This window comes from Leopardus geoffroyi, chromosome D2 (assembly GCF_018350155.1).
Source record: "Leopardus geoffroyi isolate Oge1 chromosome D2, O.geoffroyi_Oge1_pat1.0, whole genome shotgun sequence".
NCBI classification, from domain to species: Eukaryota; Metazoa; Chordata; class Mammalia; order Carnivora; family Felidae; genus Leopardus; species Leopardus geoffroyi.
Window position 1 is genome coordinate 47,083,499 of NC_059334.1, and position 21,090 is coordinate 47,104,588.

General features: G+C 47.7%; 1 protein-coding gene across 4 annotated transcripts in view; it reads left to right on the forward strand.

The window, feature by feature from the left end:
* Positions 1–21,090, forward strand: part of WDFY4 (WDFY family member 4) — a 297,123-nt gene that overhangs the window by 81,611 nt on the left and 194,422 nt on the right. For all 4 annotated transcript variants that reach the window (XM_045437996.1, XM_045437994.1, XM_045437993.1 and 1 more), the window contains 6 exons: positions 16,323–16,537; positions 17,385–17,479; positions 18,391–18,628; positions 18,816–18,892; positions 19,951–20,172; positions 20,857–21,035. In XM_045437996.1, coding sequence (XP_045293952.1) covers positions 16,323–16,537; positions 17,385–17,479; positions 18,391–18,628; positions 18,816–18,892; positions 19,951–20,172; positions 20,857–21,035 — 1,026 coding nt within the window. The remainder of the gene's footprint in view (positions 1–16,322; positions 16,538–17,384; positions 17,480–18,390; positions 18,629–18,815; positions 18,893–19,950; positions 20,173–20,856; positions 21,036–21,090) is intronic.

Consider the following 21,090-nt stretch of genomic DNA (forward strand, 5'->3'; position numbering starts at 1 on the left):
GTTCACTCCGTTGGTATGATAAATACTTTAGAAATTCTGAGGAAGAAACTGGAAGGGTTGAGGAAGACCCGGAGGTCCACACGTTGGTGGACTTGGTATTAAATGTGGTCCTACCTGGTGACAGGTCTCCTGGTCTGTTCCCTGCACAGCGGTGGCTTCCTTGGGAAGAATGAGGGGCGGGGGTTGCAGGCCCAGCTTTTCTTTCTCCAGGACTTAAAAAGGAAATGATATGTTCTAGGAAGAAGTGACAACTAGGGGCGTTATTAATCACAGCCGGAAAATGTCAATGACCTGGTAAAATACTTTAAGTCCCCCGAAGTCAGTGAGAGAAGTAGAGTCAGGAGCAAAAGCCTTGATGTGTAAGAAAGGGAACCATTTTCACTAAGGCAATTCTGTAGTATTTGATACAGGCTTAAAAAAAAAAAGAGTAGGGGGCTGACCTGTTTCCATGGCTCTATGTCCCTTTGTAACTGGAATCATTGTTCTCGTTCTTATTCCTTTTCTGGGAAGTGACAATGAAATGATTATCAAACCAATGAATAGAGACACCTGTCATAGTGAAATGGAAGGCACTTTATATTTTTCAACATTTATGGAAAAGCAGCAGGCTGGGATAAAATGGGTCTGATTGTCTCTTTAGTTATCTGTTGCTGTGTAACAAACTACTACCAAGTTAACAAACCATGTCATTCCTTCTCATGGTATGTGTGGGGTAGGAATTTAGATGGGCACGGCAGGGACAGCTCCTCTCTGTGCCACATGGTAGTCGATGGGATGGACCATTTAAGATGTCTTCTTTACTCATGCAACTGGTGCCTCACAAAGCTGGTTCTGATGGCAGGGGGTTCCCGGGCTGGGTCACATGTCTGGGGCCTTGGTTTGAGCTGCTCATAAGATCCTGGGTTCTCCTCCATGGAGCCTTCTCCATCTGGCCTCTACCTGAGTCCTTCCAAGTAGACCCTCCAACCGGCCACATAGTAGCTCAGAGACCCCAAAGGCACAAGAGCAGAAGCTGCCTGCCCTTCCAAAGGCTTAGGCCTTGAACAAGGCAGCCTGGCTTCCACAGCATTGGTCTACTGGTCAAAGTGAGTCATAGGGTCAGCTTAGACTCTGTGGGAAGGGCCATATGCCTCCCTTACTGATGTGAGGGGTTGCATGTATATATATAGGACAGAAGGAATTGTTAGGGGTTATCTTTTAAGACCAGTGCCTACTTGCCTTAAGCATTAACTGGTAGATAAAAATATTCGACCCCTAAATAAAATGTCCTTTAATTCTTTAAATGTCGTCTAACCACTTAGTTGTCTCAAGTGTGGGACTTTGCTTTCTTTACCTTGGCATTCAAGATTGGCCTGCCTGGAGCATTTTGGAAACTAATAGACACTCAGGGGCTATCTCTATGCTAGGCATGTTATTTCATCAATATTCGTAACAGCTCATTCCAGTACTCTAGAATCTCCCCATTTTGCAAGTGCTTGAGGCTCAAGAAAGTTCTGTGGTCATGGGGCTGGTGAGGAGAGGTCTGGAACTCACTCCCAGGCCCCAAGTCAAGAAGTGCTTGATGAATGGGTCTCTCATTCTTTGAAGCTTTGGCAGAATGTAGGATCATGCATTCTTAGCCTTGTACATTTTTCCAGGTGCAATAGCCTCATTGTGAGGATGTCTGGCTTCCTCAGCTATATTTCCAACCATGCAATGTGCTTGCAATGAGAACAACCAAGCCAGTGGTATGAATGGCCTTAGCAGTCAGGCGGTTGCTGGTGGATGTGTTGTGCGAAACTCCACCACAGTGATGACCCGTGACGTGAGACAGAGCAGAAGGTGGCCTATCTCTCATCTCCTAGGGCATGGAAATTGTATGGATGAACCTGAGTTTCAGATTCACTCTGTGAGTTGTCACATTAGTGCATGGAGTGGGACTCTACTCCTCTGTGATGGCAATCGGACATATTAAGTATGCAAATGAGAACTCCATTTGTTAGGATTCTTTTTCTCCAGTCAAGTCACAATAAGTAATTTAAGGAGAAGTCTAATTCTCCCTCACTGTCTCAAACATGCAAATGAAATGTAGTAGTGCGTTTTCTCAAATATTTGCTGCAGATGCCAAATCAGCAGCTATTAAAAGTTGAATAATTACAGTAATTAATTTCTGGAAGGGGGGGGGTGGGAAACCTCATAACAATCAATAGAAGAGCAAATCAAATGAGAAACGAGACCACACAGGAAAAAGCCGGAACAGAAAGGGCTGCAGGACTGCATCTTTGGTGCAGGAAAGTGCAGTAGATGGCAGTGTTACTAAGAGGATGGAATGTGAGATCCCCCTCTCCCTTTAGGTGGGCCTGATTGTTCCCAGCATTACACGTGTAGCCACCCTCCTCAGATGATCTTCCTACCTCATGGGTGAGAAACTGATGGCTTTCCAAGGCATAGATGTCATTTCAGGGGTGATAGCTTCAATACACATATGGGGTATCTGATTTATTTCTTTTTTTTTTAATTTTTTTCTTAACATTTATTTATTATTGAGAAACAGAGAGAGACAAAGCATGAGCATGGGAGGGGCAGAGGGAGGAGGAGACAGAGAATCCAAAGCAGGCTCCAGGCTCTGAGCTGTCAGCACAGAGCCCAACGCAGGACTCAAACCCACAAACTGCGAGATCATGACCTGAGCCGAAGTCGGACGCTCAACCAACTGAGCCACCCAGGCGCCCCTGATTTATTTCTAATCATGGCTGTAGGAAAAATTGTTTTGCTCACAACCAAGAGGTGTCTTTCCCCCGACCCTCCAAAATGTTAGCACCATGAACTGCTCTTGGAAAGATAATCCAGTTGGGTTTTTTTTTTTTTGGCCTCCTGTGTCATCACCAGTGTTAAAATTGGACTGGGGGAATTCAGCTGTGACTGTTGCTGTCCTAAGCACAAGGCAGACATGGAGTCCAGCTCAGTTCTCTGGGGGCTGAGTTGGCCTCAGAAAGAAGCAACAAATTGGCAAGAAGACGTTTTCCCTTTCTAGATGCTCAGCAGCCTTAAGGGTCTCGTTGTAGGGATGTGACTGTGGGCCAGAACTCTCACCGGTCCTGCAAGGGCTCTCTGGTCCCCAGCATCACTCTGCTTTCATCAGGACTGCCTTCTTCAATGACTAGTGGGGGGCATTTGCTTGTGCTCGTAAGTGTAACTCAGAGGGTGGGAAGCCAGATCCAGTTTCACAGAGGTGGAACTCAGATTGTGACGGAGCAGCCAATGGGATGTACATGCGACTGTGAATAATTACTCACACCTTCTAGATGCTGCTGGGGATTCAGAGATGAATGTCACGGGAGCTCACACTCTGAGTCAAGGGTGGCTAGGAAGAGGAGTGTAGAAGACAGCAAGACCACACTCTCATGACTATAACAAAGGTTTGCCCACCGGGCCTTGGGACAGAGGGGAGAGAAAGCCAAGAGAGTTGGGGATATGGCTGGAATCTGGAGCCAGGCTTTAAAGAAATGGCGCCTGGGTGGCTCAGTTGGTTAAGCAACCCACTTCCGCTCAGGTCATGATCTCACCCTTCGTGAGTTCGAGCCCCGTGTCAGGCTCTGTGCTGCTAGCTTCAGAGTATCTGTCTCATTCTCTCTCTCTCTCTCTGTCCCTCCTCCACAAATTCTCTCTCTCTCTTTCAAATAAATAAATAAATAAATAAATAAACAAACAAAAAAAGACATGCCCATGCCAGCTCAGGTAGAGGAGGGAGGGAAGGGAAGAAGCTCATCCACAGATAGAAGCATGCGTGAAGATGTGTATTTGGGGACTTTGAGTCGTTCAGCTGGGCTAGGGTAGACCACGTGGGTAGAAAGGCAGTGAGTAGGGCTGCAAAATCAGCCAAAGCCACACCATGAAGGGCCCTGAATACCATGCTAAGAGAATTGAATTGTATTGGGTTACCATCCATCATCATCATCATCATCATCATCATCATCACCATCATCATCACCACCTGCACCACACTCTTAAGTGAACACCTACTGTATGAGAGTAGATTTCAAACTTTGAAGACAGCAGGGTTTCAGATCTCAGCTCTGCCCCTGAACAGTCACACAGCTGTGGGAAATGACTTAACCTCTGTGACCCTTAACTTTCTTGGCTGTAGCATGGGGGATAATAATATCTTCCTTGTGGCATTATTGTTGACGATTAAATGACGCAGTGCGTGAGCGCTCAGCACAGTGAGCAGAACATACACCGCAGCATGGGAAACACTTGCTAAATGGTGAAACTACTGCTTTTAGTGGCCAGAAACTCTACAAGCATTTTATCTTTATAAGACCCCTGCAAGGTGGATATCAATGTTCCCACTTTGCCGATGAGGACTTGAAACTTGTAGAAATTGAGTGACAGATTTAACATGGTTGCTAGGTGGCAGACGTCTGTGATGCCAGGCTCCTGGACCCCCAGCCTCTGTGCTGAGTGGCCTTTCCTGTGTGGACTTGGTAACCACGGGAGGCTATTGGAAAGCAACAACATGATCAGACCTGGGTATTAGGGAGACCGTGGTCTACAGTCAGTCAGTACCGCAAGTCACTGTTGGGTGCGTTCCAGATTCTACCGCCCTGGAAAAGTCCTGGGCAGTCTGATGGGACAGAAAAAAAGATCAGGCTCAGGGCTGCATTTGTCTATCAACTCTTTGTACCTTCATTTGGAAAAGCGTGCCATTTTCTGGAATTAGCCTGCATTTCAAACACATTGAACTAATCATATGGGTTTCAAATAACTAAAATATTGACAGCGTTAGTAGCCCTGGGTAGCGTTGTGTAAGAGCAGGCTATTTTAAAAGAGCCATTTCCTCCAACAAGGAAATGGGTAAAGTAGGAGTCTCATTTTGTTAAATTATGACACATCAGAAATTCCAAATATGTTGAATTTTGGGTAACCTATGCTCTTTCCTACTGAACCCCCAAAGCCCCCGGTTTCTATTGTTTCTAAATGAGAAAAATCGCAATCCTGGTCAAAATCCATTTTTCTTTTTAGGGGAACCTCTTAAATAGAGCAAATAGACACAATCTCACATAATGACAAAGAGGATCAAAAGCAAGACACAAGGAATGTAGAATGATGGAGTAGAAGTTTAATTTAGATGGGAAGACCTCTGGCCCAATTGTCAGGTAACCTCGCTTCTAGTCCTTTCTACCATCATTAGTTCCACGACTCATGTAGGCTACTTCCTGTCTCCGCATCTCAGTTTCGGCTACTCAGATCTGGCCTAGATCACAGGGGTTGCAAACTCAATGTCTTGGGACCAGGGAGGTAAAGGAAATGAGTAGGTATACATAATAGGAAGTGTTGAGGCCTGTGGCTCTAGGGAAGGGTTCTTGTCTTGCCTAAAGGCACTTCCACTTAACTAAGGGGCAATAAAACAGGAGGAAAGCCAAACTGTGCCCACCAAATAAAACACTTTTATACACCATCAGTTGAGGACCCTTAAGAGATTTAAATTCCCTTCCTTATGATGAATGCATGACACTGTTAAAATCATAGGCTTTGGAGTAAGACCTGGGTGGAGTGCCAGTTCTGACACTCATTAGCTATGTGACCATAGGAAACTGATGTATCTTCAAGTCTCAGTGCCCCCTTATAATATTTCCCCATTGGGAAAAGTAGTGGAGAGTGTAGTTGTAAAGTACTTAGCATAGTACTTGGCACAAAGTATCTGCTCATCAGACACTGGCTCCATTGTACCCCCACACCCTTCCCTTCTAGCTTTGGCAGTTTGTATTCCTAGGACTCTGAGTCATGGCATACAAGAAATTTGGAAAGAGTAAATGGAAGATAATGCATTTTAGGTATATTTCCAACTGGCATTTTACTATTGTGAAATTAATAACAAAGAATTGATGTTGAACTACATGTTACAGTCTACTTAGGAATCAAAAGGCTGAGTTCTCTCTTCTGCCTGTTTTGCATTTGGTCTATGACCTGGGTGAAGCTTAAATGGTGGATAGCATAAAACTGGGAGGAGGAGTTACCCACTGGATGATGAAATCGGGCTGTGAAGGTTTCTACCAGCCTGAGTAGTGGATCAGAATCCCATTGACTCAAAATTCAGCAGAGACGATCAGGCCTGTGCTCATGTCTTAATGCACATATCCACTGGGTGGGGAAGGAACAGAGTATGTGAGAGAGTCCTAGGGGGTTTGGTGCAAGGTCAGTAATTGTCCCAAGTGAGTGAGGGTACTGCTATGGTGAATTCTACTTCTTGCTATATTTATAGAACTATAGTGCCCAATTTGAGGGAGGTGGTAGTCCCATGACCCCTTAACATGCTGCACCTCTGTTTGTCCAGAGGTGAGAAGCCAGGATGGCAAGGGATCCGAAAAACCCCCTTAGTCATGCAAGGAATAGTGAACAGATCTCCGGGTGGGTAGCTGAGAGAGAAAGACATTGGGGAAATGAGACCTGGGCAGATACTTGTCGGTCAGTTGTTGGTAGAACAGTGGAATGCACACACAAAGATCAGTTAGTCAAGCGGCCAATTATTTGTGCTTAATAAAAGGACAAACTTGCCCAGACTGGCTGGGCAGCTGTGGAGGTAATGAGCTAATCTGCCCTGGGGATTCCAAGTGGCTCAGAAATGTGGCTGTTGGTGAGTTACATATATGTGAGACTCCCACCTGGCTTCTCAAGATGGCAGAAATGGTCAAATTACTGTGTACCACTTACTAAATTCAGATGATCCCCGTGTGGGGCAGAGCCATGAGCACTTAGTTTTTCCTATAAGTTTTGAGAGGTTGGCCTAAGACAGGATGGGATAGGCACCCACTGCCCAACCCATAGAGTCGCCAGTGTCAATGGGTTTTGCCTCAAAAACCCAGAGCTAGCCAGTGCTCTGCAAGCTTCAATACCTGGGGGCCTGAGAGGCAGCGATTACAGTGATAAAGTGGCCTCTGGAGCTGAACTTCTGGTTTGGATTCCTGTGCCTCCCCCATGTAATCTCAGCAAGCTATAATCTCTCTGGCCTCAGTTCCCTCATCTGTAAGATGGGGTAATAATAGCAACTAGCTCATGGTGTTTGAGAATTAAATGAGCCAGTACATGAAAGCACTTAGAAGGGTGAACCTTCAAATAGTGAGTGGGCAGTGACGTTAGCTCTCATCACTAGCCACGGAGCCTGCGAACATAGTAGGTGTATACTCTTGCTCTTAGAGTGAGCTGGTACAATTCATGGTGGCCTTGAAAGCCAGACACTTGGTTGGAAGTGTCCTCTACTGCCATTAGAGGAGAAGACCACAACCAAGAAGGGTTAGTATCCTGAAAACACCTGCATCCTATAAGAAAAAGCACTTTCACAGAAAGTGTTTCTATTGACTCCCACAACAACATACTAGGGTGGCACATATTTTCGTTATTCTCATTTTAAAGCTAAGGAACTGAGGCCTAAGGAAAATAAGGAGCTAGCCCAAGTTCACTCATTAGTCAGTGTCAAATCAGCATGAGAACCTAGCTGTGGGTAGATTTTGTTGCCCTGTGCCTAGAAGGTGATGGAAGCGAATGTCTGTCTGGAAGGTCAGAAACAACACGCCAGGCCTTGGGCCACAGTTTGCTTGTGAATAAATCCCTCATCTCTACAAAAGACTGTGTACTCTACAGCCTTGTTCCGGGAATCTCCTCCAGACGATCGTGGATGGTAATCTGTTAGCAACAACAAAAAATCTGCTTTAACAATATCTCTTAACAAAGTCATGTCAACACTTGACTTTGGCTAAAGCACCAGAGACACTCAGGGTAAGTTTATGCCTCCTCTTCTTGGGGGAAGGAAGCCTGCAGGGAAGGCCTGGCCGTCAGCAGGAAGGGTTCTGGCTGAGGGTGGTGTTGGGCCTCCTGCAGCCCTGCATTGGGCTCCACTGCTCACTTGATCTAGCTCTCATGCAGTGAGGGCATGTGTGTCCAAGGGGTTGGCAACTCTCCACGGATGGTTCAGGTTCCAGGCTGTGCAGGCAGCCTCCTGGATGGATGTTTGCAGGCTGGTTTCCCTGGCGATGTTCTCACGGCTGACCACAGACTCATCGTGGGGGAGGGCATTGGGTGCTGGGGATGAGTCAGCCCAGCTGATGACTGGCTGTGATTGCCAGCCTTTCCCTGAAAGGCCATGTCCACTTTCACCCCTTGATTTTTGCACATGCTGTTGCCTCTCCCAGAAAGACCATTTTCCCTGCTAGCCCGGCTCTGTCTTTGTTGTCTTTCAACGCTTAGCTGGCACATCATCTTTTCTGACCACTCTTAGCCCTCTGGGTTAGGTGCGCCTCCTGTTTTCTAGAACACCTTGAGCCCTTGTGCTTGCACTAACTGGGAAGCTATTGCAGTTGATGCGGAGACAGGTGCTAGGGCAACAAGGGTGAAGGGTCATTATCTCAGGCAGTAGTTCACAGTGTGGTGGAGACTGGGAGTGGTAGAAAGTGATCTATCTATCATCTATCATCTGTCTACTGAAAGAGCCATCAGAGTGTAGCATTTGTTTATTTATTATTTATTTATTTTAAAAATTTAAATTTATTTTTGAGAGAGAGAGAGGGACAAGCGTGAGTGGGCAAGGGGCAGAGAGAGGGGGGAGACACAGAATCTGAAGTAGGCTCCAGGCTCCGAGCTGCCAGCACAGAGCCCCATGTGGGGACTCGAACCCACAGACTGCGAGATCATGACCTGAGCTGAAGTTGTACGCTTAACTGACTGAGGCACCCAGGCACCCCAGAGTGTAGTAATAGGATTGAGGTATGGACAGTGCTGTTTGGGAAAATCTGAAAAGATTTCTTACATGTGAGAATGTGTGAATTGTCTCTTGAATGATAACTAGGAACTCGGCAAAAGGATGGGGGTACAAAGGGCATTCCCAGCTTCGGGCGTCAGTCGAAACTGGTGTGCACATTTGGCAAAGGGAGAGACTATACTAGGCCTGGAGACGGGGTGTACCAAAGGGGAGGATGCACTAAAGTTGGAGGGAGACAAATCCCTTATAAATAGAAGATCCTGGGCTTCTGTTACCAGGTGGCATTAGCCATCACATGCATGTAATTTATGAAAGAAGCAGAAGGTTTGGAGCAGGCACCCGTATGCATTTAGGTCTTAGTTGCATATCTGTTCAAGTGAATCAATGAAAGTGCCTTCAGACATGGTTTCTACTGATTTTGGTGCTACTTGGACTTCTTACACATAAGCCAGGACCACAAACTCCCACACCTATAAGGCCACGTGGACGCCACAAATGAATCTATCAGGCTGTGGCGAAAGGGAAAGTTTATACCCATATATAGAAAGAACTAATTCTAAGTAAGCAAAGATAACAGCTTGTCAAATGAAACCCATCTGTGGGCCCTACTTACCTGTGATATCTCTGAAGAGCTGAGGTCACTTAAATTAGATCATGTCTTTTCCAAAATCATCAAAGAACATTTCAACCAAATTGGAATAAGCAACCAATCCCAATTTGAGTAGTTCAGTAGAACTCCTTGTTCTTTCAAGTGTCCGGGGGAAGCACGTGTGGTCATCTGATGGCTTTTACATCTACGTCAGGATACACCATGGACTGATGTGCCCAAAGCCTTGGAGGAACCCACCCCACCAGGACCCAGCCCTCCTTGGGCTCTGGGACCTTATTAATCTGGACCAGGAGAGAAAGTGAGGGAGAGACAGAGAGATGAAGAAGAGTGAACATCCACAGCTAGACAAGGGTAGACTTGAAGGCTTGACTGTTAAGTGGATAAAGTAAAACACTCCTAAAGGCTGTCCCACAAATTGCTCTGTGATAATTTACCTTGGGGGTCCAGCCTGCCGGCCAGCCTGGTGACCCTGCGCAGCCACCATGGAGTCCTAATTGAACCACCACCCCCTAGCCTCCATTGGAAATAATATGCGTTAGGAAAATCAATCCATTTGGAGGGGGAGAAACCAGACTGGCTTCCTGCTACTGCTCATATTTTCACTAAAACCCCATTTTTACTGGAACCAACATTGAAAAAACCAGCACATTTTATTCAAAACAAGGCAATATTGTTATTGACAGAGCTGCAGTGATAATGAGGACGATCAATTTTCCCTCCTCCATTATGGGGTATTGAGCAATTTTGGAGTAAACTTGTGGCATCATTAGACAAGATCAGCATTTCTCCCTTTCGAAAACTTCTGTGTCTTTCTTTCTTTCTTTCTTTCTTTCTTTCTTTCTTTCTTTCTTTCTTTCCTCCTTTCTTTCTTTCTTTCTTTCTTTCTTTCTTTCTTTCTTTCCTCCTGTCTTTCCTCCTTTATTTCCTTCTTTCTTTCTTCCTTCCTTCCTTCCTTCCTTCTCTCTCTCTCTTTCTTTCTTTCTGTTTTTCCTTTTTTGCGTATTTAGATTTTAAGTAGCTTTTCTCTGGTGGATAAAGAAGAAAAAAAGCAAACAACAACAACAAAAGAAAGCCAAAAGTCCCTGAAACAATAAGTGAAATGCTGGTAATAAAACTGGAGATTGTAGACATTTATTTTTAATTCTTATTAATAAGAATTATTATTAATAATACACTGCGAGGTATTTTTACATCTTGCTTCATACGGACTGTCTCCCCAACTTTCACCCCAAATTAAAAGACTACAGATACCAAATAATCCAGATTCTGGGAGAAGGAAACTTCAAGGCAAGGGGGGTGGAGGCTCCCTTTTGGTTCCGAGAGGAATGGAGAAGAGGAAAGGCCGAGGTGCACACCCTGGGGGATGCAGGGAGAGACACTGAAAATTGCAGAGGAAAGGTCTGGGGAAGGGAGTTAAGGAGGTTGGGCAGATTTCCACAAGGAGGAGCTCCTCAAAGTGAAAGTGATGGAATTATTTAGCGCAAATGAGTTTTGGCATTTCTCCCTTCTGTCTCTGGTCCCTTTTGGGCTACACATTGCCTCTACTGGTTTACGCCGGCTGTGTCAATACTGCAGTGACAGGGAAGGGGTTGTCTCAGTCCATTCAGGCTGCTATAAGAAAATACCATAGACTGGGTGGCTTATAAACAACAAGAATTTATTTCTCTCATAGTTCTGGAGCTGGAAGTCCAAAAGCATGACGCTGGCAGATTCAGTGTCTGGTGGGGGCCCACTTCCTCATGGATGGCCCTGTTCTTACTGTGTCCTTATACGGCACAAGGGAAAAGAAGGCTCTCCCAGGTCCCTTTTATAAAAGCATTAATCCCATTCGTGAGGGCTCCACCCTCATGACCTAATCACTTCCCAAAGGCCCCACCTCCAAATACATCACATTGGAAATTAGGGCTCAGCATATGGATTCTGGGGACACAGGCATCCAGTCCATTACAGACACCATCTTCCCCCAATGATGAGATCTTCCTTTGGCATCAGTGATGTTGGCAACAGGATGACACTTCATTTCAGAATGACAAAATCTTGCCTGGGAGCAATCCCCCTGAGAAAACATTCTAATGTAGTTTAAATTTTAAACTAAAATGAAAATGGCCTAAAATTTTAAGTTGGAAGTATTACTGAAGATAGGGTAAAGACAGAAATTTCACTAAATGCCATCAGTCTGTGGCAGGAGCTCTAGTGATGTGCTCCTGGAAGGAAGAGAGGAAGGTAGAGGGTGAGCTGTGTGACCCCTTCATTTTTTTTTTTTTAAATCTAAGAACTGATGATTAACAGTGTAAATATGTGTCCCAAATACAGTTTAATCCTTGAAACATATATGCTACTAAGCGGTGTCTGAAGCTTGTGGAAGAGTGCTATCTTATTAATTTCAGTCCCTTAGTGATACAAACATAGTCTTGATCCCTGTGGGCAGGGTGTTCCCAAATCGCTGCACACGTGAGGAGGAGATGGGAAGTGAGGTGATCCTGAGCATGGGGTCTGGGATCAAAGCCAGGCCCTGCCTTACCATGCGGCCTGGACAATGAACTTCTCTGGGCTCAGTTTCCTCATCTGTAAAATGGGGAGAGTAATAGTACCTCCATCATAGGGTTGTTCATGGGGATTATATAATCTATACATGTCAAAATGCTTAGACTAGAGCCTGGCACATCCTGGACACCCAGGAAATATACTCATCTCAGAGCAAAATGTGGCCCCCCACAGTAGATGCCGGGCTCAGATTCCCTTCTAGATCCAAGAGCTCTGCGAAATGCACGAGGGGCTGCAGGGAACCGCTCCCACCCAGCCACTGTAAGTCCTCTGCTACAGCTCCTTTTCTTACTGTACTCAGAGTGTCCCCCTCACCCGTCTTGCCTGTAGCCTGTGATTCCCTTGAGAGCGGGGACAGTGTTTTGTTAATCTTGAAATTTAGCCAGAGCCTGATGTTGAAGAAGCCATTAATACTTGTTTGAGGCAGAGGGGGAAGCAGGGCAAGCGGCGAAGGACTCCAAGAAAACTTTCATGGTGGGGGGAGTGGGTGTACATATCAGATGGTCTGTGACTTGATGGGAGGAGAAGCCAGTCATCGTTAGAAAGAGATTATTCAGGGGCGCCTGGGTGGCTCAGTCGGTTGAGCGTCCGACTTCAGCTCAGGTCATGATCTCGCAGTTTGTGGGTTCGAGCCCCGCATCGGGCTCAGTGCTGACAGCTCAGAGCCTGGAGCCTGCTTCGGATTCTGTGTCTCCTTCTCTCTCTGCCCCTCCCCCACTTGTGCTCTATCTCTCTCTGTCTCTCAAAAATAAATAAATGTATAAAAAAAAATTAAAAAAAAAAAGAAAGAGATTATTCAAAGACAAATAAAGAAACTGATCCCATTCACAATTGCACCAAGAAGCATAAAATACCTAGGAGTAAATCTAACCAAAGATGAAAAAGATCTGTATGCTGAAAACTATAGAAAGCTTATGAAGGTAATTGAAGAAGATTTAAAGAAATGGAAAGACATTCCCTGCTCATGGATTGGAAGAATAAATATTGTCAAAATGTCAATACTACCCAAAGCTATCTACACATTCAATGCAATCCCAATCAAAATTGCACCAGCATTCTTCTCGAAACTAGAACAAGCAATCCTAAAATTCATATGGAACCACAACAGGCCCCGAATAGCCAAAGTAATTTTGAAGAAGAAGACCAAAGCAGGAGGCATCACAATCCCAGACTTTAACCTCTCCTACAAAGCTGTCATCATCAAGACAGCATGGTATTGGCACAAAAACAGACACATAGACCAATGGAATAGAATAGAAACCCCAGAACTAGACCCACAAACGTATGGCCAACTCATCTTCGACAAAGCAGGAAAGAACATCCAATGGAAAAAAGACAGTCTTTAACAAATGGTGCTGGGAGAACTGGACAGCAACATGCAGAAGGTTGAAACTAGACCACTTTCTCACACCATTCACAAAAATAAACTCAAAATGGATAAAGGACCTGAATGTGACACAGGAAACCATCAAAACCCTAGAGGAGAAAGCAGGAAAAGACCTCTCTGACCTCAGCCGTAGCAATCTCTTACTCGACACATCCCCAAAGGCAAGAGAATTAAAAGCAAAAATGAATTACTGGGACCTTATGAAGATAAAAAGCTTCTGCACAGCAAAGGAAACAACCAACAAAACTAAAAGGCAACCAACGGAATGGGAAAAGGTATTTGCAAATGACATATCGGACAAAGGGCTAGTATCCAAAATCTATAAAGAGCTCACCAAACTCCACACCCGAAAAACAAATAACCCAGTGAAGAAATGGGCAGAAAACATGAATAGACACTTCTCTAAAGAAGACATCCGGATGGCCCACAGGCACATGAAAAGATGCTCAACGTCGCTCCTTATCAGGGAAATACAAATCAAAACCACACTCAGATATCACCTCACGCCAGTCAGAGTGGCCAAAATGAACAAATCAGGAGACTATAGATGCTGGAGAGGATGTGGAGAAACGGGAACCCTCTTGCACTGTTGGTGGGAATGCAAATTGGTGCAGCCACTCTGGAAAACAGTGTGGACGTTCCTCAGAAAATTAAAAATAGGCCTACCCTATGACCCAGGAATAGCACTGCTAGGAATTTACCCAAGGGATACAGGAGTACTGATGTATAGGGGCACTTGTACCCCAATGTTTATAGCAGCACTCTCAACAATAGCCAAATTATGGAAAGAGCCTAAATGTCCATCAACTGATGAATGGATAAAGAAATTGTGGTTTATATACACAATGGAGTACTACATGGCAATGAGAAAAAACGAAATATGGCCCTTTGTAGCAACGTGGATGGAACTGGAGAGTGTGATGCTAAGTGAAATAAGCCATACAGAGAAAGACAGATACCATATGGTTTCACTCTTATGTGGATCCTGAGAAACTTAACAGAAACCCATGGGGGAGGGGAAGGAAAAAAAAAAAAAGAGGTTAGAGTGGGAGAGAGCCAAAGCATAAGAGACTCTTAAAAACTGAGAACAAACTGAGGGTTGATGGGGGTGGGAGGGAGGGGAGGGTGGGTGATGGGTATTGAGGAGGGCACCTTTTGGGATGAACACTGGGTGTTATATGGAAACCAATTTGACAATAAATTTCATATAGAAAAAAAAATAAAAAAATAATAAAAAAACATTGAAAAAAAAAGAGATTATTCAAATTAGTGCCTTTGTGGTTACTCCTGCCTTTACACTGGTGGACTAACCTAGACATGATATGTGTTGTCAGAGATCCCTTTTCTTGAGACCAAAAACTCGGCCAAGAGTGTGCAATATATAAAGCATGCTAGGGCCTCAGGTAGGGTTCCTCAGAAGTGGAGCCCAAGGCAGGGGCACAGGTACATCAGATCCATCAAGGGAGGGATTCAAGGAAAGGGGAGTAAAGGAAGCAGGATGATACAGGGGAAGAAGCTGAGTGAAGATTAGCTGAAGTCCAGCATCAGCCTGAGCCCACAGGGTGGGGCTTTCAGGCATGAACTGCACCACCGAGGCAGAAGCCATGACCTCACGGCTGTAGTCTGGCGTGTGTGTGTGTGCACGCATGTGCACGTGGTATGTGGATGTGTGTATGTTTGCATGCGTGCGTGTGTGAGCGTGTGCACATATGCATGTACACAAAAATATATATGGCTCTGTGGGCATGTATATACATGTGCATGCATGCACACACACATGCATGGATGCTCCTGTGTGTCCATGTGTGCATACACTTTTGAGTATATATGCATGAGTGAACATATATGGGGGGGGGGCACATTGCCCCTGGACAGGGCAGCTCCCAGTTGGGGAAGGGCAGCCCTCTAGAGAAGGCATAGCTATGATGGGTACACTCATCTGGAAAAGGAGGTCTGGGGGAGGCTCCCATAGCATCCACTGCAGGAAAATTCCATTACGTTCTAACTGGTATCCCTCTCACTTCAGACAATATTGTATACAACAGTAAAAGAGAGTGTGGGCAGCCCTGAGAGTTTTTGTAGAGGAATTTCTCCCTCTCCACCCCCACCCCAGACTGTCTGCATCACTACAGAGGGCTGGGAATTTCAGGCGTTTATTTTTTGACGAAGAGAAGAAAGGAAGATTGCAGAAACCATGTATTTGGCTCAAATATTCACTGAGCTGACCCTATGCGCTCTCTTCTGCGGGCCTCAGGGACATAAAGATACTGAAGGGACTGGAAAAGTAGTAAGGGTAAGATAAGAGCACCACTATCTGTGTCTGAGAGATGGACGAAGGACAGTGGGAAGGCACATGGGGGCGGGGGGTAGTGACAATTAGGGGCTGAGGGCCGGCGTTGGCGAGCAGTTCGCACAGGAGTGGCGACTTGAGCTGGCGTGGGCGCTGAGCGTGGCCTGGTCCGGCCACAGCCAGTCTGCGTGGGCACTGCCTGTGGGCCTGCCTCCGTGGGGCACTGCACCTTCTGTGCCGGGGGTACGACCTCAAACACAGGGCTGCTTTGTGAGCGAAGGCTGTGGGGGCGTGGGACCCTCCAGAGGCTCAGCCACCGCCCAGGACTGCAAACCTGTCTGACCCCGGTCTTCCTACGTTTCGAAAGGAGCCATGTGTCTGGACTTTTATGTGAAATTTCCGGATGTTTAAATGTTAGCAATTAATTCAGAAACTGCTTAAACATCGTGCGGGACAGACACCGCGTCTCTGGGGCAGATGCAGCCTCTTGCTGGCCGGCTCGCAGTCTCTGTTTTAAGCCTCTATGTCTTTGGCAGCTGACCTCAGTGGCCCCCATCCTCCCACAGACCAGCCTCTGGGGTTCCCATTGCACGAGAAGTGGGCACATCTGAGAACCCCCGATATAGAGTACAGTTAGAACAGGCTGTGTGGGTGCAGGCGTCTGGCCCCACAACCAATTTGGGGCCTGGTTGGGGGCCTATCAAAGTTGCCCACAAAATGTCCTGACCTCCAGGGCTCACTGCTTTTGCTCTCTTAGCTTTCCCAGGAGATCCAGTGCTCCGTGGTCAGTCATATCCAGTCCCTGGTGAAATCGGAGAAGAACCGTCAGGTCATGTGTGAGGCGGGGATGCTTAGGACCCTCGTGGCCTCCTGCCGCAGGGCCCTGACCACCAGCACCAGCCCCTTGCACTCAGGCCTCATCAGGATTTTTGAAAAACTTGCCTCCCAAGCCATCGAACCAGACGTGTTAAGGTACCGTGTCCTGCTCATTAAACACTGCTGAGCTGCTGGCAGCTGTGCTCAGGCCCAGTGGACAGTAGGAGTACACGGGACAGGTGTCCCCATGCCCCCTCCTGCACCCCCTCTGTGCAGGGTGTGGCCCTTCCCAGCATTGGACAGCGCGAGTCCAGGAGGAACCCCAGGTGCATGCGGGCAGTGCGGAGGCCCACAAAGCAGACACAGCCCCTCCCATGGAGCTGTGGTCTTCGGAGAGAGGGGACCCTTCAGAGGGTCCTGCAGACAACACAGAATCGCATGGTGGGGGATGCTCAGTGGATAATGCCAAAGCTACGGGAACTGAGAGGGGCGGGGGCTGTGAGGGCTTCACTGCTCAAGGGGTGAGGCTGTAGGAGCCAGGCTGGTGTGACGAGCAGTGGCCGAGGCTCCCGACAGAGAGAGGGACAGAAGCGGTGCTCCTTTGTATCCTATGGGAGCCTTCCTGCTGGCGGCCCCTCCATGGAGCTACCTGGTGCCTGGAAAGCTGAGCAGGAGGGAGAGGCGCAGAGCAGACAAACGGAGCAGACACAAAACTGAGTAGGACAAATTCCTTCTTCTCTCTTCCAAATCTGGTTTGAGGCCGCTAGCTGGTCACTGGTTCAGTCAAAGACACCTAAAGGCACCAGCTCTGTGGTCTGGGTGCCAGGCCAGTCTCCCTCTGTTTCTGCATGGCTTAAGGAAACGCTTTCCAAACAGAGAGAAGGAAAGTGGAGGAGGGCATCAGGGAGCATTGAGATTTGGGAAAGTGCTCGGATGAAGCTGGAGAACACTTCTGTTCATAAAAGGTCTTCATTTTGTTTCTCTTGCATGTTCTGATGCTTAGACAGTTTCTAGGTCTTGGAGTTCCCCCACCTCCGTCGGCTGCAACGAAAATCCTCCATTCATCTTGTGTCCACGGAGGGGACTCTGGAGGCTCAGGTGAGGACGGAGGAAAGAACAGGAACAGGTTAATGGGAATTAAAAAGAATATGCATTCCTTAGAAGGGAGCCTTCACAACAGGTGGGAAGCAGACAGATTTAAAAAATGGTATTGCCTGCTGCTCAGTGGAGCAAATGAGGAAAAGCAGGATTGGTGGTCCCTGGAGAAAGGCCAGATCTGGAAGGAAAAGGATGACCCCCATCCTCATATAAGACAGGTGATGCTGAGCGTGCCCTTGGCCCCTTTGGTCCCAGATCATGGAAAGAGCGATAGGGTTTCCTTCATGATACAGTGCATGCTAGAATACCCAGAGCTGCACCTGGATGGAGGTGCCAGTGATGGTTTTTTGCACAGCTCGCAGCTCAGGGGACAGTTGGGCGGTCAAGAGGCCAAAGCATTGGGTGGGTCCCCTAGTATCAGTCCTGGTACCTGGGAGGCTGCTGACTCCAGGGACCGGCTTAAAGAATAGAAAGCTATGGGCAGGTTGAGTGTGGATCACATAATTGAAGAACATGGATGGAGATTCAGCTGGTCCTGGCAATCAGGGGAGGGGAGCAGAGCTTTCAAAGAGACAGGCTGCTGTGAGCGGGGAGTTCGGGGAGCCAGGACAAAGTGTCAGTGAGCGATGGCCAGTGGGGCAAGCCAATGATGGCAACAGAAAATGGTGCACTGGAAAGCTGGGGGTTTGTGGGGAATGATGGAATGAAGGGAAAAGAAGTTTCGAGGAGGGACGTAGTGTTGCTGCAGTTCAGGGTTACTAAGTCAGTAGAGAGCTGCTTCACAGGGGTCAGGAAGTGTTGTGACACTGTGGAGCCCTCCTTCAGGGCTGTGGCAGAAGCATCAAGGCTGTTGTCAGAAGAGCAGATATGCTTGAACAGGAACATGTCTCTTCTCTTGCATGTTGCCTTAGGGTCCCAGGCTGCAGAAGCAGGGACTGCTGAGGGTCCCGGAGGAGGTGCCCCGGGGGCCGACCCTTGCTCAGCAGTCACACAGGCCCTCAGATCCTCGAGGACGTCCCAGGGCTCAACCACTGCCCTTCAGACTTCACTCAGCCTCATCTCCATGACCTCCCCGCGCAACCTGCAGCCTCAGAAGGCGGCCCTGGCTCCATCATTTGTGGAATTTGACATGTCCGTGGAAGGCTATGGGTACAACACGTTTCCTTATGCTTGGAATGCACTTTATTAATTTCCCAGGGCCCTTGTAACAGCATCAGCTGCTTTCTGTCCTCATGGTGTAAGAGAGAGTGACGTCCCTGCAGAGGGACAGAGGGGAGACGTCATGGCCAGAAATTGGTTTGTGGTTCAATGATCTGAGATACTTTTCTGTTTCCAGCTGTTTGTTTATTCCAACTGTGTCTACAGTTATGGGAACCAGCACAGAGTATCTGGTCTCCGGAGGGATCGGGACAGGTAGGTGTTTCTCAGGGGGTTTAGCTTGCTGAGCCGTCCTCACCCTACCCCAGAATAAGTGCTTAGGGAGCCTTGATTTCAGATTCCGCTCGGCATTTCAAGAAAGTGTGAGTCTTTGTTGTTTCTGTATATCTGTAGAGGAGTCATCCTTCCGGTTTGTCATGCCTGTTTCAGGGCAGGAGGATCCTGTTTATTATGTGTCCCAAGGGCCCGTCCCATGCCTCTGCATAGAGTGGGGACTCAGTGAACACAGATGGGCTCATTCGGTGATTTGATGTCTGAGTCTGCGTTGGATTCATTTTGTCAGCGATTGACAAAAGTCGAAACAAACACCTTACCCCGCCTTAGGACTCTTTCTAGAGAAGAATATAAGTTCTATGTGGATGGCCATCTGATCGACCTGGGCCCTAGCAGGCTTTGTGCACTGCTGTGCTCGGCTAAAAACTGCCTGGGAAGGACAGGGCAAGAACCCGGTGCCGCCCGAGCTAAGCACCCTCAGTTAGAAGAACCTGGGTTTCTCTGGAACGGTGGGCACTGAGGAGCCATTGCATTCACAGCCCAACATGGGGCACCAAGTCTGATTCTGCTTATTCACGGAGGACAGTGGGCCTGCTCTGCACTGTAACCCTGTTACCGGGCAGGAGGGCGTGGGTTTGCCTACAGTGGAGGCTTCCCCATACAAGGTTCAGCTGAGTAAGGCTGGTGTCCCCTGCCTCTCACAGCACACTGCCCAGCTTTAGATCAGCTGACCAGTGGGCCAATGATGACCGATCTCAGGGTTATGCACCCCTTCCCTTGGCAAGGTGGCATGGAATAATAGGTGGGACAGAATTGGAGAGAGGCTTTGGGGATCTACACTCAAGTCCTGGTGGGAATATGCGAGTATGAAAAAGAGGACAAGCTTCTGTGGCATGGGGTCTACATAAAGTGGGCATGAGTCAGGTGAGGCACAGAGCTGGACACAGTAGGGCCACATCTGGGCCAATTCAGAGCCACGGTGAGTCTAGACAAGATTCCAAGGCAGAGAAGTTCTAAGGGCATGCTTGTTCTGACTCCAGGTGCTGCCAGATCGTTCCCTCCACTTGGTGGCCTGACCTTCTCCTGCTGGTTCCTGATCAGCAGGCACAGCACAGTCACTGAGGGCCACCCTCTGCGCTTCCTAACCTTGGTGCGTCACCTGGCCAGGACTGAGCAACCCTTCATCTGCTTCTCTGTCAGCCTGTGCCCGGACGACCTCTCCTTAGTTGTGTCTACAGAAGAGAAAGAATTTCAGTCCCTGGGTAAGGTGTTGGGAGCTGTTTTCACCTACACTTGGGGAGAATGGGGCTAATTCCGCAGCTTTTGGCACAAGAGCCCAGGAGCCCAACCCTCCTTTGGTGGCTGGTGGCTGGTCCAGGCTCTGCCATTTAGAGCTCAGCCTGGCTGTCTAAGCTCATCCCTCTGTGATGGCCAGAAATGGCCTGTTCTTCTTGTGTTCCCCAAGAGCGTCACTGTTTCATAGGGAGACACCCCAGGGGTGCCTTGGCATCATGGGCACAGAGCACAACTGCTTACTCCCCCCTCCTTCTTAGGACTGTAGGGCAAGTGTGCATGGCTACAGTGGCGGTCAAGTGTGGGGTAGACCGCAAAATCTGACTCCTGGACTTGAATACTACTTGCTCCATGACCCTGGGCAACTTACCTAACCTGTCTGTGCCTCAGGCTGGTGAATGAGAGTCGTGATAGCACCTACCTCCAAGGGTTGTTGTGAAAACCAAAACAAAACAATAACCCAAAAAAAACCCGAAGTGACATTTCTAACAGTTCTTAAACCCATGTCTGGCACAAGGCAAGACCTTAAGCAATGGTGGCTGCTGTCGTCATTATTTTATGAGGGGGTCGAGGCCTCCGCACGAGGCCCTGTTCTCCTGGGTTGCTGCAGCATGGCGCCGCATGCCGGGTGTGGTGTTTGTGGTCTCTTGCAGACATCATGGAACCTGAGGATGATCCTGAGCCTTCTGCTGGACGCCAGCTTCGGGTCAGGTGTGGCCAGCTGCTGGCTTGTGGTCAGTGGCACCACCTGGCTGTGGTTGTCACCAAGGAAATGAAAAGGAATTGTACCGTTTCCACCTATCTGGATGGACAGATCGTTGGCTCAGCCAAGGTGAGCTAGTTGCCCCGAGCTCCACTTGCCCCACAATGCTTTCCTGGCTGCACCA